At 36.2% G+C, this 13,693-nt stretch overlaps 1 protein-coding gene across 1 annotated transcript in view; it reads left to right on the top strand.

Moving 5' to 3' along the window:
• LOC123696703 overlaps nt 1-13,693 on the top strand; it is an 87,876-nt gene that overhangs the window by 65,759 nt on the left and 8,424 nt on the right. The window contains exons 11-14 of the mRNA XM_045643056.1: nt 84-284; nt 1,493-1,652; nt 3,728-3,917; nt 4,561-4,731. Coding sequence (XP_045499012.1) covers nt 84-284; nt 1,493-1,652; nt 3,728-3,917; nt 4,561-4,731 — 722 coding nt within the window. The remainder of the gene's footprint in view (nt 1-83; nt 285-1,492; nt 1,653-3,727; nt 3,918-4,560; nt 4,732-13,693) is intronic.

The raw sequence follows: 13,693 nt of genomic DNA, 5'->3' as shown, positions 1-13,693 counted from the left end.
GTATTAGTCGTAAGCTAAAATGTTGTATTTGTGATTAAATGTATTTCCTTTCTTTCTGTCTAATACCCAAACCTCGTCCCCAGAGCCCATCCGCAACGCGTCCGCAGCGTGGGCGTCGGTGGGCACGGGCGCGTGGTGGCGCGGCGGCGGCGGCGCGCGGGGGGCGGCCGCCGCGCTCGCCGCGCTGGCCGCTGCGGCCGCAGTGCTGCTGGCTGTGCACAGCGCGCACCGCACCAGGGCCTACCAGCGGGCTGCGGACAAGGAGTCGCTCACTGACAGCGACGGTACCATTCGTTTCACCAAACTAAATTAAAACTACCTATAATAGGTTTAATAGGTATAGAGATTTACACCATCAAAGCCACACGGCTTTTATGTTATAAATTTCTCATTTTAAAGGATTATATGGATTATATTATGTGTCTTATAATGAATAGGTAATTGTAGATTTTGTTTAGGGCCGATTTTTCAATGCTTGGATAAAACTTATCCGCCCAATAAAGTATCTATTACATGTGGTATTACACGATAATATTAAAATGTCACGTTAACTGTCAAATACGGGCAATTAGAATACGTTTTTAAAATGGTAGTTTTATATATTATTCGACGAATAAGTTTTATCCAAGCATTGAAAAATCGGCCCTATAATGAAATTTAAAAAATTCATCATTTCAATCATTCAGGTAAATAATAACGTTATAAATGTTACATTCCTCTGTAACTCCAAAATCCTGTAATACGAGAGAAAATTTATTTCAATTGACAGAATTGATACTAACTTTGATCGTTTTCTACTTAACTCCATTTTAATTATCGTCACAACAATCGTAATAATTAATATAATTGTCTCTAGCATATCGACTATTATTATCGGCGACAGTAATCACCTAAAACCAAGTACTTGCACAACATGCATTTGCAATTGACTTACACCAAGTGCATCGCCAGCTCTTTAGATTGATTATATTCTGTATTATTCTCTATTATCTATACATATAATAAATCTGTAGAAGGGTCAATTCTGTACATTGAAAATATAGAAAAAATAAATACCAGGGGGTGTTACTGGATCGATACCAAACCCAAATATGTGATTAAAAAAATTTTTGTCTGTCTGTCTGTCTGTCTGTATGTTCAGGCATCACGTGAAAACTAACGGTTCGATTTCGATGAAACTTGGTATAATTATACCTTATTATCCTGGGCGTAAAATAGGATACTTTTTATCCTGGAAAAATAGGTAGAAAAAAATTAATCTTAATTTTTCAGTTTTTTCCATAGACGTTGTTCTGTAGAACCGCGAACACGCGTTACGTATTATTATAGGCCTAGCCGTATTTGGGTCCAATAGATATTTTTAAGATGTCATTGTTAGAGTTACTCAAAATGGAGAAATAAACCATCCACGCGAAGACCGACATCCGCGCGGACGGAGTCGCGGGCGGAAGCTAGTGTAGAATATCTTCGTCATCTCCTAATCTCTCTACAGCATGTTCAGCATCACTAGAGCTAGGAGCGACATCAGGATCCCGGAGCACGTTGCTCAGTGAGGTGGTGGGGGGAGTGTCTCTGCGACGACTGCTACCAGCTAGAACTAGACACACGAGGTTAAGGGACGCGGATAGAGGCTCGGAAATTGTGGATCAAAGGTTGGTATCTTTCTTGGGGGTATTCAATTGTGTTATCTAGAACTGTTATCACTAGAAACGCTATACTTTAATTACTGTAAAACTATAATGAATCAGAAATAGTTTAAAAACAACATTTATTAACCGACTTTAAAAAAAAGGAGGAGGTTATCAATTCGGCCGGTATGTTTTTTTTTATGTATGTACACCGATTACTCCGAGGTTTTTGAACCGATTTATGTTATTCTTTTTTTTTTGTTTGATGCGGGATGGTGTCGAATTGGTCCCATAAAAATTTTATTCGGATAGGCCCAGTAGTTTTTATTTTATGAGCATTTTTGTCTGTATTTTTAAATGTTGCAAGTGCAAGTTTGAAGTCGGTTGTTTTTAACGCAGTTATCATTATTACTTAAATGTAATATAATGTGTTTTGTATGTGATATTTAGTTAATTTGCTTCGATATGGGGTTTCTTTTCATAGACTTAAATTATAACTAATTATTTTGTGATTTACTACATATCTATCCCTGGTAAATGTTATATAAATATTGCATTCGTGTAGGGAATAAAGTTTACAACCTCCATAAATAAACTTAAAAAATATAAAATAATATTCTAAAATGCAATCTTCGTCTCCGTTTTTGTAAAATTGAAATTAAAACTTTTGCGATCATTTGCAGATACTTTAACTTAAATTGTTTTTGATAAAAACGAAGTTACAGAGACAAGTTCAGACAACTGTGATATAAAATTCAGTCGTGCTTACAAACTTGGCTGCTACCGTTTCTTTATGATGGGCATGGTTCCAATTTTGATACGTTGACTGAAATTTCATATTTTATAAAGTCTGCGGTTATAGTTTATTGAATCTTATTTAGTTACTGTAAGATAAATTTTCCAATAGCATCTACTCAAATGCTTTGTATCTAAATTGTTTAATATGACAAATCTAAACGCTTTTGAAAGCAGTGAAATTGAAACAAATGATTAATTTTGATAAAAAATCAAATCCTATAAAGAAAATCGGAATATCTAAAATAGTTTTCTAATTGTAATTTTTGTTTCAACTTTTTTTATTGTCAAAGACCTGTTTAAAAAGAAAATAAATCCCCACCTTAAATAGCCACAAGGCTTAATTATTGACTGTTCAATACCTGTCCTATACAAAAATATTTCTACACCCAATAAGCCATTTGTTTTCCATCCATTCAAAACGTGTGATCAAGTACAACACTAATTATGACCGAAATACGTCTAGGGCTTCAGGGTGTAATTAGAGTCCTATAGACTCATTGTTTGTACACGTTCAAGCCATTGAATGTAATACACAATTAATAGACTTGTTGGAGTACTTGAATTCGGGTTTGAAGGGTAATTGCTCATACTCACTGTCAATGAACTTTGAAATCAATTTTTGATCGAGCGTTGTTGATTCTGATTAAATGGAATTGTTTAGTAATGTATTCTTTTATTTTGTTTCGTATTTTGTGTTTGGTTTTGGAATTAATTTAAGGGTTGTTAAGGATTTTAGATTTATCTTTATGGCTAGCTGGTAAAATTCCGTATACGAAATATTGTTTTATTTTTTTAACTAAGTAATTAAAATCTGTATGAACTGTGTCATTTTAGGATTTTTACAAGTGTGTGTGTGTGTTTTAATCTTCATTTTGATTCAAACTGAAATAACAAAACTTTATTTCACTATTTATTTAACTTTATTTCACTTAATACATTTAGAAAACAATATTCTGCACAAGACCACCAATATTGTTTGCAAATCGTTTGCCATCTGCCTCTTGACTATTATTTTGGATTCTGACCTAAATTTTTAGGTACTAAAAAAAAATTGGTCGTCTGTAAAGTTGCTTTACTGACGATAGTTGAACGTGACAACGTCCGATTGTGCTTCTTTGTCGTTCGTTCCGCGCTCTCGCTCGCACTTCAAGCCTTACATGGAACGCCTCAGAGCGAGGTAACGCCGCATGAGTCATGTTTTTTCGTGCGTGCAGGCGGCTCTATCGAATTATAAGACGTTGTTACGTCAAAAAATTTTAATCCCTATTAAAAAAAAGGCAAATAATAATGACATTCCACAGAGATGAAGACGATATATCCGACGCGGAAGACGCAGCGAGTATCGCCAGCGCGTGCAGTGCGGGGAGCCACGCGTCACAGGCCACAGTGACGCCTGAGAACGTGTCGTCCAGCAGTGCGCCCCTCACCAGTGGGGCTAAAGCGTCGCCTCTGCGCCGGTCCCATACTGTGTCCACGCATGTTTCTGCTCAGGTACAAACTCAAACTCAAACCTTTATTTACACAATTAGACTTCTTATAAAAGCACTTTTGAATCGTCATATAATTTTTTAACGTTTACCACCGGTATGTATTCTAACGTCTTTATAGGAAAAAGCATTGGAACAATCATAACTTTAAAAAAATATTTCTTATTATTTTTTGACAAAGATATATCGACTGGTAATAAGCAACATTTTTTGTATAATACTTTACATTTTGACGCTGAATAATTCAACTCTGGAAGGGGTTGTAAATTTATGATTGGATGGAAGCTTGGAACAAAACAAAGAATACTTTTTCTCATTTATACAACTTTAAGTCTATCTTACTAAAATTCAATGGAAATATTTCTTATCTGTTTTATTTAAAACGCATTCACGTTTGTAGAGACAAACAAAAAATAAACTAAAAAGTAAAATAGCCAAACCTCGGGATTGAGCAACTTTCGAAGGGGTTAACATGAAGTAGGTAATAAAAATAAACAGAATTTTGACAGAGAAACGGACGTTTTATCTTCCATCTTGTTTTGATCCTCGTAGCTTCCATTTTATAGCCTTTTCTATGATTTTTATTTAATAAGAAAAATAGATTATCACATAGAATTCAATAGAAATTAATTTTAAAAATGATATAGGTGACGTCACCACAACAAGCCTCTACGAGCGAAGCTATTACCGCAGAAATCAGCACAAGCGTGACCAGTGTGAGCGAGCGGGACAGCTGCAGCGAGAAGGACCGAGACAGTGTGTGGGACAAGGACAGAGAGAGTGTTGTGTCTTCTACTTCAGCTGCTACGCTTACAAACGTGAGTATGTGGAGAAGATGGCAATATTGCAATTTGCGATAGTTAGTTTTTGAGGATGTGTGTGTGTTTGTTTCTCTTTCACGCAAATACTACTGAACCGATTACAATTAAATTTAGCACACACATAGAAGGTAACTTGGATTAACACATAGGATAGGTTTCATCCCGGAAATCCCACGGGAACGGGAACTATGCGGGTTTTTCTTTCAAAACGCGGGCGAAGCCGCGGTTGGAAAGTTAGTACTTATATATAACTGAAGTGTTTGTTAGTTTGAACGCGTTAATCTTAGAAACTACTGGATTAATTTAAGACATTGTTTCACCGTTAGATATGCAAGTGATCACTTAGTGCTATATGCGATAATATTATGTACCACGGGTAACGGGCGGGCGGGTAACGGGTAAGGTACGGGCGTACCGCTAGTGTTAGTTATATTTAAATACTTATTATCATTTTAATAATGTTCAGACTGTTTTCGTGTAGGTAATTAAACACTGTTAGAGTTTGTTTTCTATTTCATTTTATCTGTTTTAATTTTATATTACTGTTTCTAGAGAACATTAACTTAATATCTTTGACTGTGTTGCTATTAACAACTTATTTCTTAAATGTTTCAAATGCTACACAGAAACTTAGAAATTAGAAGAGAAGTAAGAAATTATCGGTTCAAAGAATACGCTAAACATTTTATGATATTTTTTTTATTAAAAATATTTTCAAAAAGATGTCTAATTTAATTATTCATTTTCCGTTTTTTGTTGTAACCTTTGACAAAATACTCAATATAATTATTAACCACATAATATAATTGATTTCGCTTCCCCAAGGATTCTGATAAAAATCTCCTAAAATGACTCTTAAAGTGCTAGTCCCGTCTCTTTAATGAGGTTGACACTCAATGTTTATAATAGCTGTGTTTTACCTGAAAATAAAACACATATTAAATACTTACCTATATTTGAAGCTTACATATTGAGAAGGCACCTAGCTTTTTCCGCCTATTTTCCCTCTCTTTCTCGTTGTACGTATGCTATCTCTCTCGCACTCGGCACACCTCCCACCAGGTGGCGGGGCGCACGATAATGTGCAGGCGCTAAATCTTCTTCATTGAGTCGAAATCCTCAACAGGTGGACGTTAAGTGTAAGCTTCAAATATAGGTAAGTATTTAATATGTGTTTTATTTTCAGGTAAAACACAGCTATTAAACACTTGACCGTAATTTGAAGCTTACCTACATATTGAGACCCGTTTGTTACCCACCTGGTGTATAATAATTATATGGACGCCAATGTGAATTTGAATACATAAGTAATTACTTATTACTTTATTTGTAATAGTAAGGTGTGCCGATAGTATAACAATAAATCACACAAATTTTTATTATCTATATTTTAACAATTACAGAAGAAAAGTTAATCAAATAAGAACCAAAAAATAAATCATAATGATTAAAAGTGTTAGAACTTATGAATTTGTTTCAAGCATACCTTAGTTAATCTTTTGGGCTTGAAAAAATAAAGTTACTTTAGCGTAAATTTCATCTAAAGTACTATTAGACTAGATGATGCTTACAAAATTAAGCAACAGCCGATCACCGATGAGGCAAGAATACCAAATAATAATACTCTTACTTTCTACTTCTACGCTAAAATGGTTGCTGTATATGTACTGGAAACAAATACTGATATATTATTTATAATAACACTATATTATGTTTATGATAACTGAACTCAAGGGAGTTAGAGACTAAAAACATAAGAGCTTATCTGTGCTGTGCTGTAAACAAACGTGCTATTACTACAGCTAAGTACGTTCGTTTTAATAAAATTGATTTTAAGATATATACAATATTATGACTTGCATTAGAACTTATTTACCGAAAGTCTCGGAGTTACATAACGTGACCACAGATTTATTTATAATAATAGTGTTTCGGCCTTACTAATAAAATGTTACCCATTCGCTATGCAATGGATCAGTCATTGCAATAACCTGTCTTGTTTTTATGATTGACGTTTCATGTGAGCAAGAGCAGGACACAGCTATTGTATAAAATGGTAGAAATTTATCCATTGTTTAACTTTTTATTAGTAAGGCCGTTTATGTATAACACTAGGCCATCAACAGATAGGAAATGAGCCAAATTTATCCGGTTCAACCAACTACTACTAGCTACTCCGTATGTGTTTTGGGTAGACGGAGGCAAAGAGGATTTTTATTCCGACGATATCATTTGACTTTCTCCACATTTGTCACCTTGTCACTTTCAGAGTCATTTTGCAGACTAGTGGTGCAGCACTGAACACTGTCTATTAGGTGGATGGTGCTGTTGACCGGGTCTTCAGTTCCGCTTTCCAGAATTCCTTCGTCCCTATCGGTGCTACTACTACTGAAATAGCGGTACTCTTACACGTTGTTCAGGTCTCGAACTGACTAGGGTTTCTCATATCTCAACAACCCTTACTCGCTCTAACGAAAACAAATCTATCGCCGAGGAATTCTGCTACAGGCCAATGGCAAGAGAGATTATTAGCTTAACTATGCTATTATTATTATGTTCAGGAATATGGTGGATTTTTGAATACTATCATCGTCTGAAAGTATCTCCTTTCGATTAACTGCATTAAGGGTGCAGATCTGATTCCATCTTTGTTGCGTAGGAAGCCTACGACAGTCTAAGCAACACACTAGACAAAAGAAAGTTGCCCTGTATATGGTCGGTTGTTCCAACGTCCCTAATACGGCTAGCTTACTTTAGCTACCCCTTGATTGTAACTGCTAACAATGGAGGCATTGCTCATGTGTTGTCCGCAGTTCTGCGAGTGCAAAATTGAAGAACTGAGCTCGTGGAGAGCTGTGTCGAAAGAATCTGTGTTAAGATTATGAGAGGACAGTTGGTTTTGGATGCGAAGATAGGACATTAGTTTATTCATCCGTAACCACGAGAGGCAGCCACGGACAGCGACATAGCAAGAACTAAACTAGCAGTTTAGTTCGCTTACCTGACTATGTCATATTTTAAATACAGTATATCCTCTGCATAGCATTGTATATATGACTACAGACAAACTTAATTCGCCCGTAAACACGAGAAGCCGGCACGGACAGCGATATAGCAAGAACTAAACTAGCAATGTTTAGTTCGCTTACCAGACTTGGTAATGTTTTAAATGCATAGTCTAGTAGTATAGTCTGTATTGCATTGCATTTATTGCAACCCCCCCCCCTTCAAATCAAAGAAATGAGAAGTCCTTTGGCAGAGCTTTCTCGTGAAGGGTAGGGGTTCCAAGTAATGTCTTATAACACGAGGCTTTTGTTTGGAAAGATTGACTTTCCGTTATTTATCCTCTATCCTAAGTAAATCAACCATCAGTAATCACAGCACTCGTTTACGTTGATAGGTGTATCAACGTTTATCATATATAATAATCCTGGTGGAATAACAAGAAACTGTCGAAGCAAATGATTATCCTAGTCCTTTAGCGATTTATTGTTTGACCCCTGAAGAAACCTCATGGGTGCCATAATGAGGCCAAATGGGTTGATATGCGAGTCGAATAAATTGCCTACAAGACCGGGTAACTAAAATAGGCCTATGAGAGGTCATAAGACCTAGAAGAGGTATGAGACAATCAATTGTCATTTGTTATATTCAATCGTTTTGGTCTCTTCCGATGTTTTTATGTGAAAATTGGTCGGCTAGTGCCATTGAATTACGACACTTAACATACCGTCGCGTTGACACAGGTTTGGTGACGTAGGGGCTTCCTCGAAACCATCGCCACTATTCATCTACGAGATGATACTTGATCCGACTCGCTTTCCTTTGTTGTGAATAGGCTCTGCATTGGTTAATACAATTTGTTCAGATCCAATTTCCATAATTGGTAAACCAATGGTTTCCTGATTAAATGAGCGTAAGCGGTACCCTTTTAGGAAAACGAAGTTCAAATTTCATGCGCCCATTACTTAACGTCTCTAATATTGTATAGTAGGTTATATTACTATACTTATATTGTATAGATGTCCCTCTATGAAGTAGATTTCAAAAACCTTTTTCTACCTACCTTATTAGAGTGAAGATCCGTTACTGTCATCTCTAAAACTTCTTTCGTGGGTCCTTGTTGGCGAAAGCAAATATCTATGATCATTTTATTGATCAATCCTTCGTAAATTTGCACCAACCGTAAAAAAGCCCCGCGAGGGCTGATATATATTTGCACCATTTCCCCGTAATTGACGGTTGTAATCAAAGCCCCGCGAGGGCTGATATATATTTGCACCATTTCCCCGTAATGGACGGTTGTAATCAAAGCCCCGCGAGGGCTGATATATATTTGCACCATTTCCCCGGAATGGACGGTTGTAATCAAAGCCCCGCGAGGGCTGATATATATTTGCACCATTTCCCCGTAATGGACGGTTGTAATCAAAGCCCCGCGAGGGATGATATATATTTGCACCATTTCCCTGCGAGCGACGGCTGCACGAGGGATGGTAATTGCATAAGTTGCATGGCTAACCCCTGTTAGGAGTAGCGGCCACATATTTATGTATTTTGCTCTGATCAAGGTTTAAGGTGCTAATAAAAAATTAGCAGTTAATATTAATTTAAATAATATAACAATTAACAAGGTCCTTTAACTTATTTTTCAATGCTAGCGAGAGCTGTCCAGGATGAAATAAGAATTGATTTGACAAAGGTAATTTTTCATTATGTATAAAAAAGGACTTTAGTTAATACAAAATTCATAATTCAAATAATTTACACTAAATTTTAAAAAGAACTTCGAATAATATTCATTTCAGTTCATGAAATCGATGTCACATTTAGTTGCTTTATATCCGTTAACATTCCTTACGAACGCAGCCATACCGTCGTAGGACGATAATAATGCACAAAATAATCTCCACTCACCCGCAATTTTTTACTTTTTGTCAAGGTGTACAAGTTTATAATATTATTCTAAAACGTTAGAATAAGTGAATTGTAAATCCTTTGAAACAAATGTCTCTAAACCTAATTACTAATTAAGGCATTCCGATAACTATACGATAACGTCCCTTTCAGCTCAATTTCGGTAAACCAGAGAATCTTAATTGTAAAATTTTTGGTACTTACACGTTTTAACCAAAAATTTGCATTATTTGAAACATAGGAAACGTAATTTTCAATCAAATTATCCGTGTGTAATATGTCTATCTATATAATATAAAAGTGAATCCCAAAATGTGTTGGTAAGCGCATACCTTTAGAACAGCTGAACCGATTTCTTTAATTTTTTATTATATTCCTTGAAGTACTAGGATGGTTCTTATGTAGAGAAAACGTGAATATGTACCACGGGCGGCGCCGGGGCGGACCGCTAGTTTTCACATAAATACGGATCAGATAAATACTCTTAAAAGGACACGTACAGTCTTGAATGTGTGGTATATTCATGGTACATACATACATGAGCGAATTCAGTCATTATTCAAAGCGGCCAACTCCCGTACAATTTATAACATATCACGACATGTTCTGACACGCCGTGATTCATGCAATTACGCTAACAGCAATTAATAATAAATAATAAAAATAAAAAGCCTTATATTTCCAGAAAACAAGAAACTTAAATAACATTTGTTTTTTTTTTTTTTACTAAACTTAACCTATATTTGTCTTGTTTATATTAATTTAAATATATTTGTAGTTTTTAATGTTTTTTTTTCAGTATTTTGATTTGTTTTCCAGAACCCCTCCTCGGGTAAAGGCCTCCTCCAACGTTTTCCATTTTTCCCTATTCAGGGCTTTATGTATCCAGTCATGGCCAGCCGTCCTGACAATATCGTCCTGCCATCTCGTAAGCGGCCTTCCTCTGCAGCGCTTGCCCAGAGGGCCGGACCATGACGTTACTCTCCTTGTCCATCTCTGGTCTTGAAGTCGCGCTACATGTCCCGCCCACTTCCATTTGAGTTTTAGAGACTGGTTTAGTGCGTCAGTAGCTTTTGTTATTTGTCTGATTTTAGTATGTCTTATTTTTTGTATCTTTCTTATGTTGAGCATACTGCGCTCCATGCCTCGTTGACATGTAGATATTTTCTGTCTTATACTGTTGGTGAATTTCCAGGTTTGACAGGCGTACGTTATACATGGTAAGAGGCAAGACGTCATGACCTTAGATTTAATTTGTATCGCCATATTGCTTTTGAATATTTCTTTCAGGCTCCAATATTTATTCCAGGCGAGTTGTATCCGTCTTTCTACCTCTTGGTCGTTGTTTGTTTTGTCAAAACTGATTTGTTTACCCAAGTAAATATATGTATCTGTATAATTTAATGTTTTGTTGTCAACTGAAATTGTGGGTTTCACTCTACTGTTTGTCATTAACATCGTTTTAGTTAGATTCATCTCTAAGCCGATTTGTTTGCTGTATTCGTTTAGTGTTTGTAGCATGTACTGTAGTTGGGTACTTGATTCAGAGAGAAGAACTATATCGTCCGCGAAACGGAGATGGCACAAGTACTTTCCACCGATATATAGGCCGCAGTTTTTCCAGTCAAGCTTCCTTAATATATGCTCCAAGATAGCGATGAACAGTGTCGGGGACATCGGGTCGCCCTGTCTTACTCCTCTTTGTATGGGAAATCTTGGGCCGATTTTTTCCAGTTTTACTCTACCTGAACTGTTATTGTATATGCTTTTAATTATCCGTATGTACTCAAAATTGACCCCCTGTTCTTCTAGAGCGTTCCAGATACTTGAATGTGCTACGGTATCGAACGCTTTTTTATAGTCTATGAAGGCAATATGTAGATTTCTTTGTTTCTCTTGGTACTTTTCAATCAGTAGGTCTATAGTATAAATGTGGTCGATGGTAGAGAAGCTTTTCCTAAAGCCTGCTTGTTCTATTGGTTGTTCGGGTTCTAAAATGACACTTATTCTTCGATTTATAATAGACGAAAAGATCTTGTATAAGCACGGCAGTAAGCTTATTGGTCTGTAGTTGGCGATGTCATATGGTGCTCCTTTTTTATAAATCAATATTATATTTGATTCAGACCATTGTGTAGGTATATTGGCCGATTTCAGTATGCGGTTAAACAATTGTGTTAGTGGTGTAGTCAATAAGGAACACGCTGTTTTTATGGCCTCATTTGTGATATGGTCTGGGCCGGGGCTTTTTTCAATTTTTAGCTTGTTTATCGTATCAGCTACCTCCTTGTTATCTAATGGTTTTACTATGTTATCAGTTGTTGTCAGGCTCTTTATGTTAGTGTTGTATTCTATGTTTTGATAAGCGGTCGTCTGGTTCTGGTCGCTGTAGAGAGTTTCGTAAAAGCTTGTTGCTATATGTAGAACGTCCCTACGCTTATTTGATATTTGTTCCCATTTTTTTAAACCTTCCACCCAAGTTTTGTTGGTTTTTAACTGTTTGAAAGCTCTTTTTGTGCTGCCTGTTAGCTTAAGATGCTTTTCTATAGTATTTGATCTGTAACTTGCGTAGTCTTGTTTTATTTCTTTGCTTATAAGTTTGTATAACGCAGCAATTTCATTTTTAATAGTTCTTGTTTTATTTTTGTTTTGTTGTAGTATTCGTCTTCTTGTTATAAGTGTTCTAGTACTTTCTGATAGGATGTTATTCTTTTTGTTTGTGTTTTGTCTAGCTTTTTGAAGACTCTGGGTTATGATGCTAACTATTTTATCGTAGTGTGTTTGAATTGGAGTGTTTTCGTCAATGCATAATAAATCTGGTAGGTGGTAGGTGACGCATTCTCTATATTTCTTGATTTCTTCTTCGGTTATCAACTTAGAGTTTGGGTAAGATGTGTAGCTGCTTCTACTCTTTGTTTGTTTTGTCCACGTAAATGTCGCTCTAATTGGTCTATGGTCTGAGGAGTAGCTGAGATTTAGAACTTCGATATTTTTTATCATGCTTGGTTTGTTCGATAAAATAAAATCGATCTCATTTTTGTGTTTAGTATTTGGCGAACGCCAAGTCCACCTGCGATTTGGTTTCTTTTTAAAAAAGGTATTTAAGATCGAGATTTTGTTTTCAAGAGCGAAGTCAATCAGTGTTTGTCCTCTTTGGTTTCTAATACCATATCCATGTTGTTTCATTATCAGATATTCTTCTGGTTTTGGTTGGCCAATTTTAGCATTAAAATCTCCCATGATTATGTAAACTTGGTAAGACAAGTCGAGTGCTTTGTATATTTCATTGTAAAAGTTTTCGATCTCTTCTTCTTTTGCTGATTCTGTGGGCGCGTACACTTGTATAAGTGATAATTTGCAACCATGTAGATTTAAGTTTAATAGAGCGACTCTTTCACTGATATTTGTAAAACTTTCTATACTTTCTTTGTGGCGTTTGTTAATTAGAAAGCCCACTCCGTAGAGCCCTTGTGTAAGCCCCGTGTAGCAGAGAATGAAGTCTTCATATTCTTCGATTTTTGTCCCGGTACGTCGAATTTCAGCCAATCCAATTACATCAAATTTAACATTGTTTAGTGCTTCCTTTAGTTCAATCAGGTGACTGTAAGTCGACAGTGTTCTTACATTGTATGTTAATATGTATAGCTTTTGTAGCGTTTCAGGAATTACGGTTGTCTCTTTTTGTGTTTTGTTATTTGCTAAGATCGTTGGAGGGTTTTGGTCGTTATCTTCCTCGGTGACCAGCCGTGTTGGAAGATGGTTATTGTTTCTTTGTTGATTTTGTTTGAGTGGTACATTCGTTTGGGAGGGGAGCGGTAGTTGCTATATTTGGTTGTTTTTATTCACATTTTCGTTGTTTTGGTGCTGCAAAGTATTCTTGTCGTTTTTGTTTACTAAGTAGTTTAGTAAGCCTGGTCTTACGTAACCTTCCGACACACTGTTTGATCTGCGTATTGGTGAGTTTGGATTTTTTGTTTTATTCTTTTTGGTGGTTTGTGAAATACGTGTTTGTTGCGGTTGATAGTTTTGAGGCTCAGGTGAG

Source organism: Colias croceus, chromosome 13, assembly GCF_905220415.1.
Source record: "Colias croceus chromosome 13, ilColCroc2.1".
NCBI lineage: Eukaryota > Metazoa > Arthropoda > Insecta > Lepidoptera > Pieridae > Colias > Colias croceus.
Note: the sequence above shows the minus strand (reverse complement) of the source record. Positions and strands in the feature narration are given on the sequence as shown.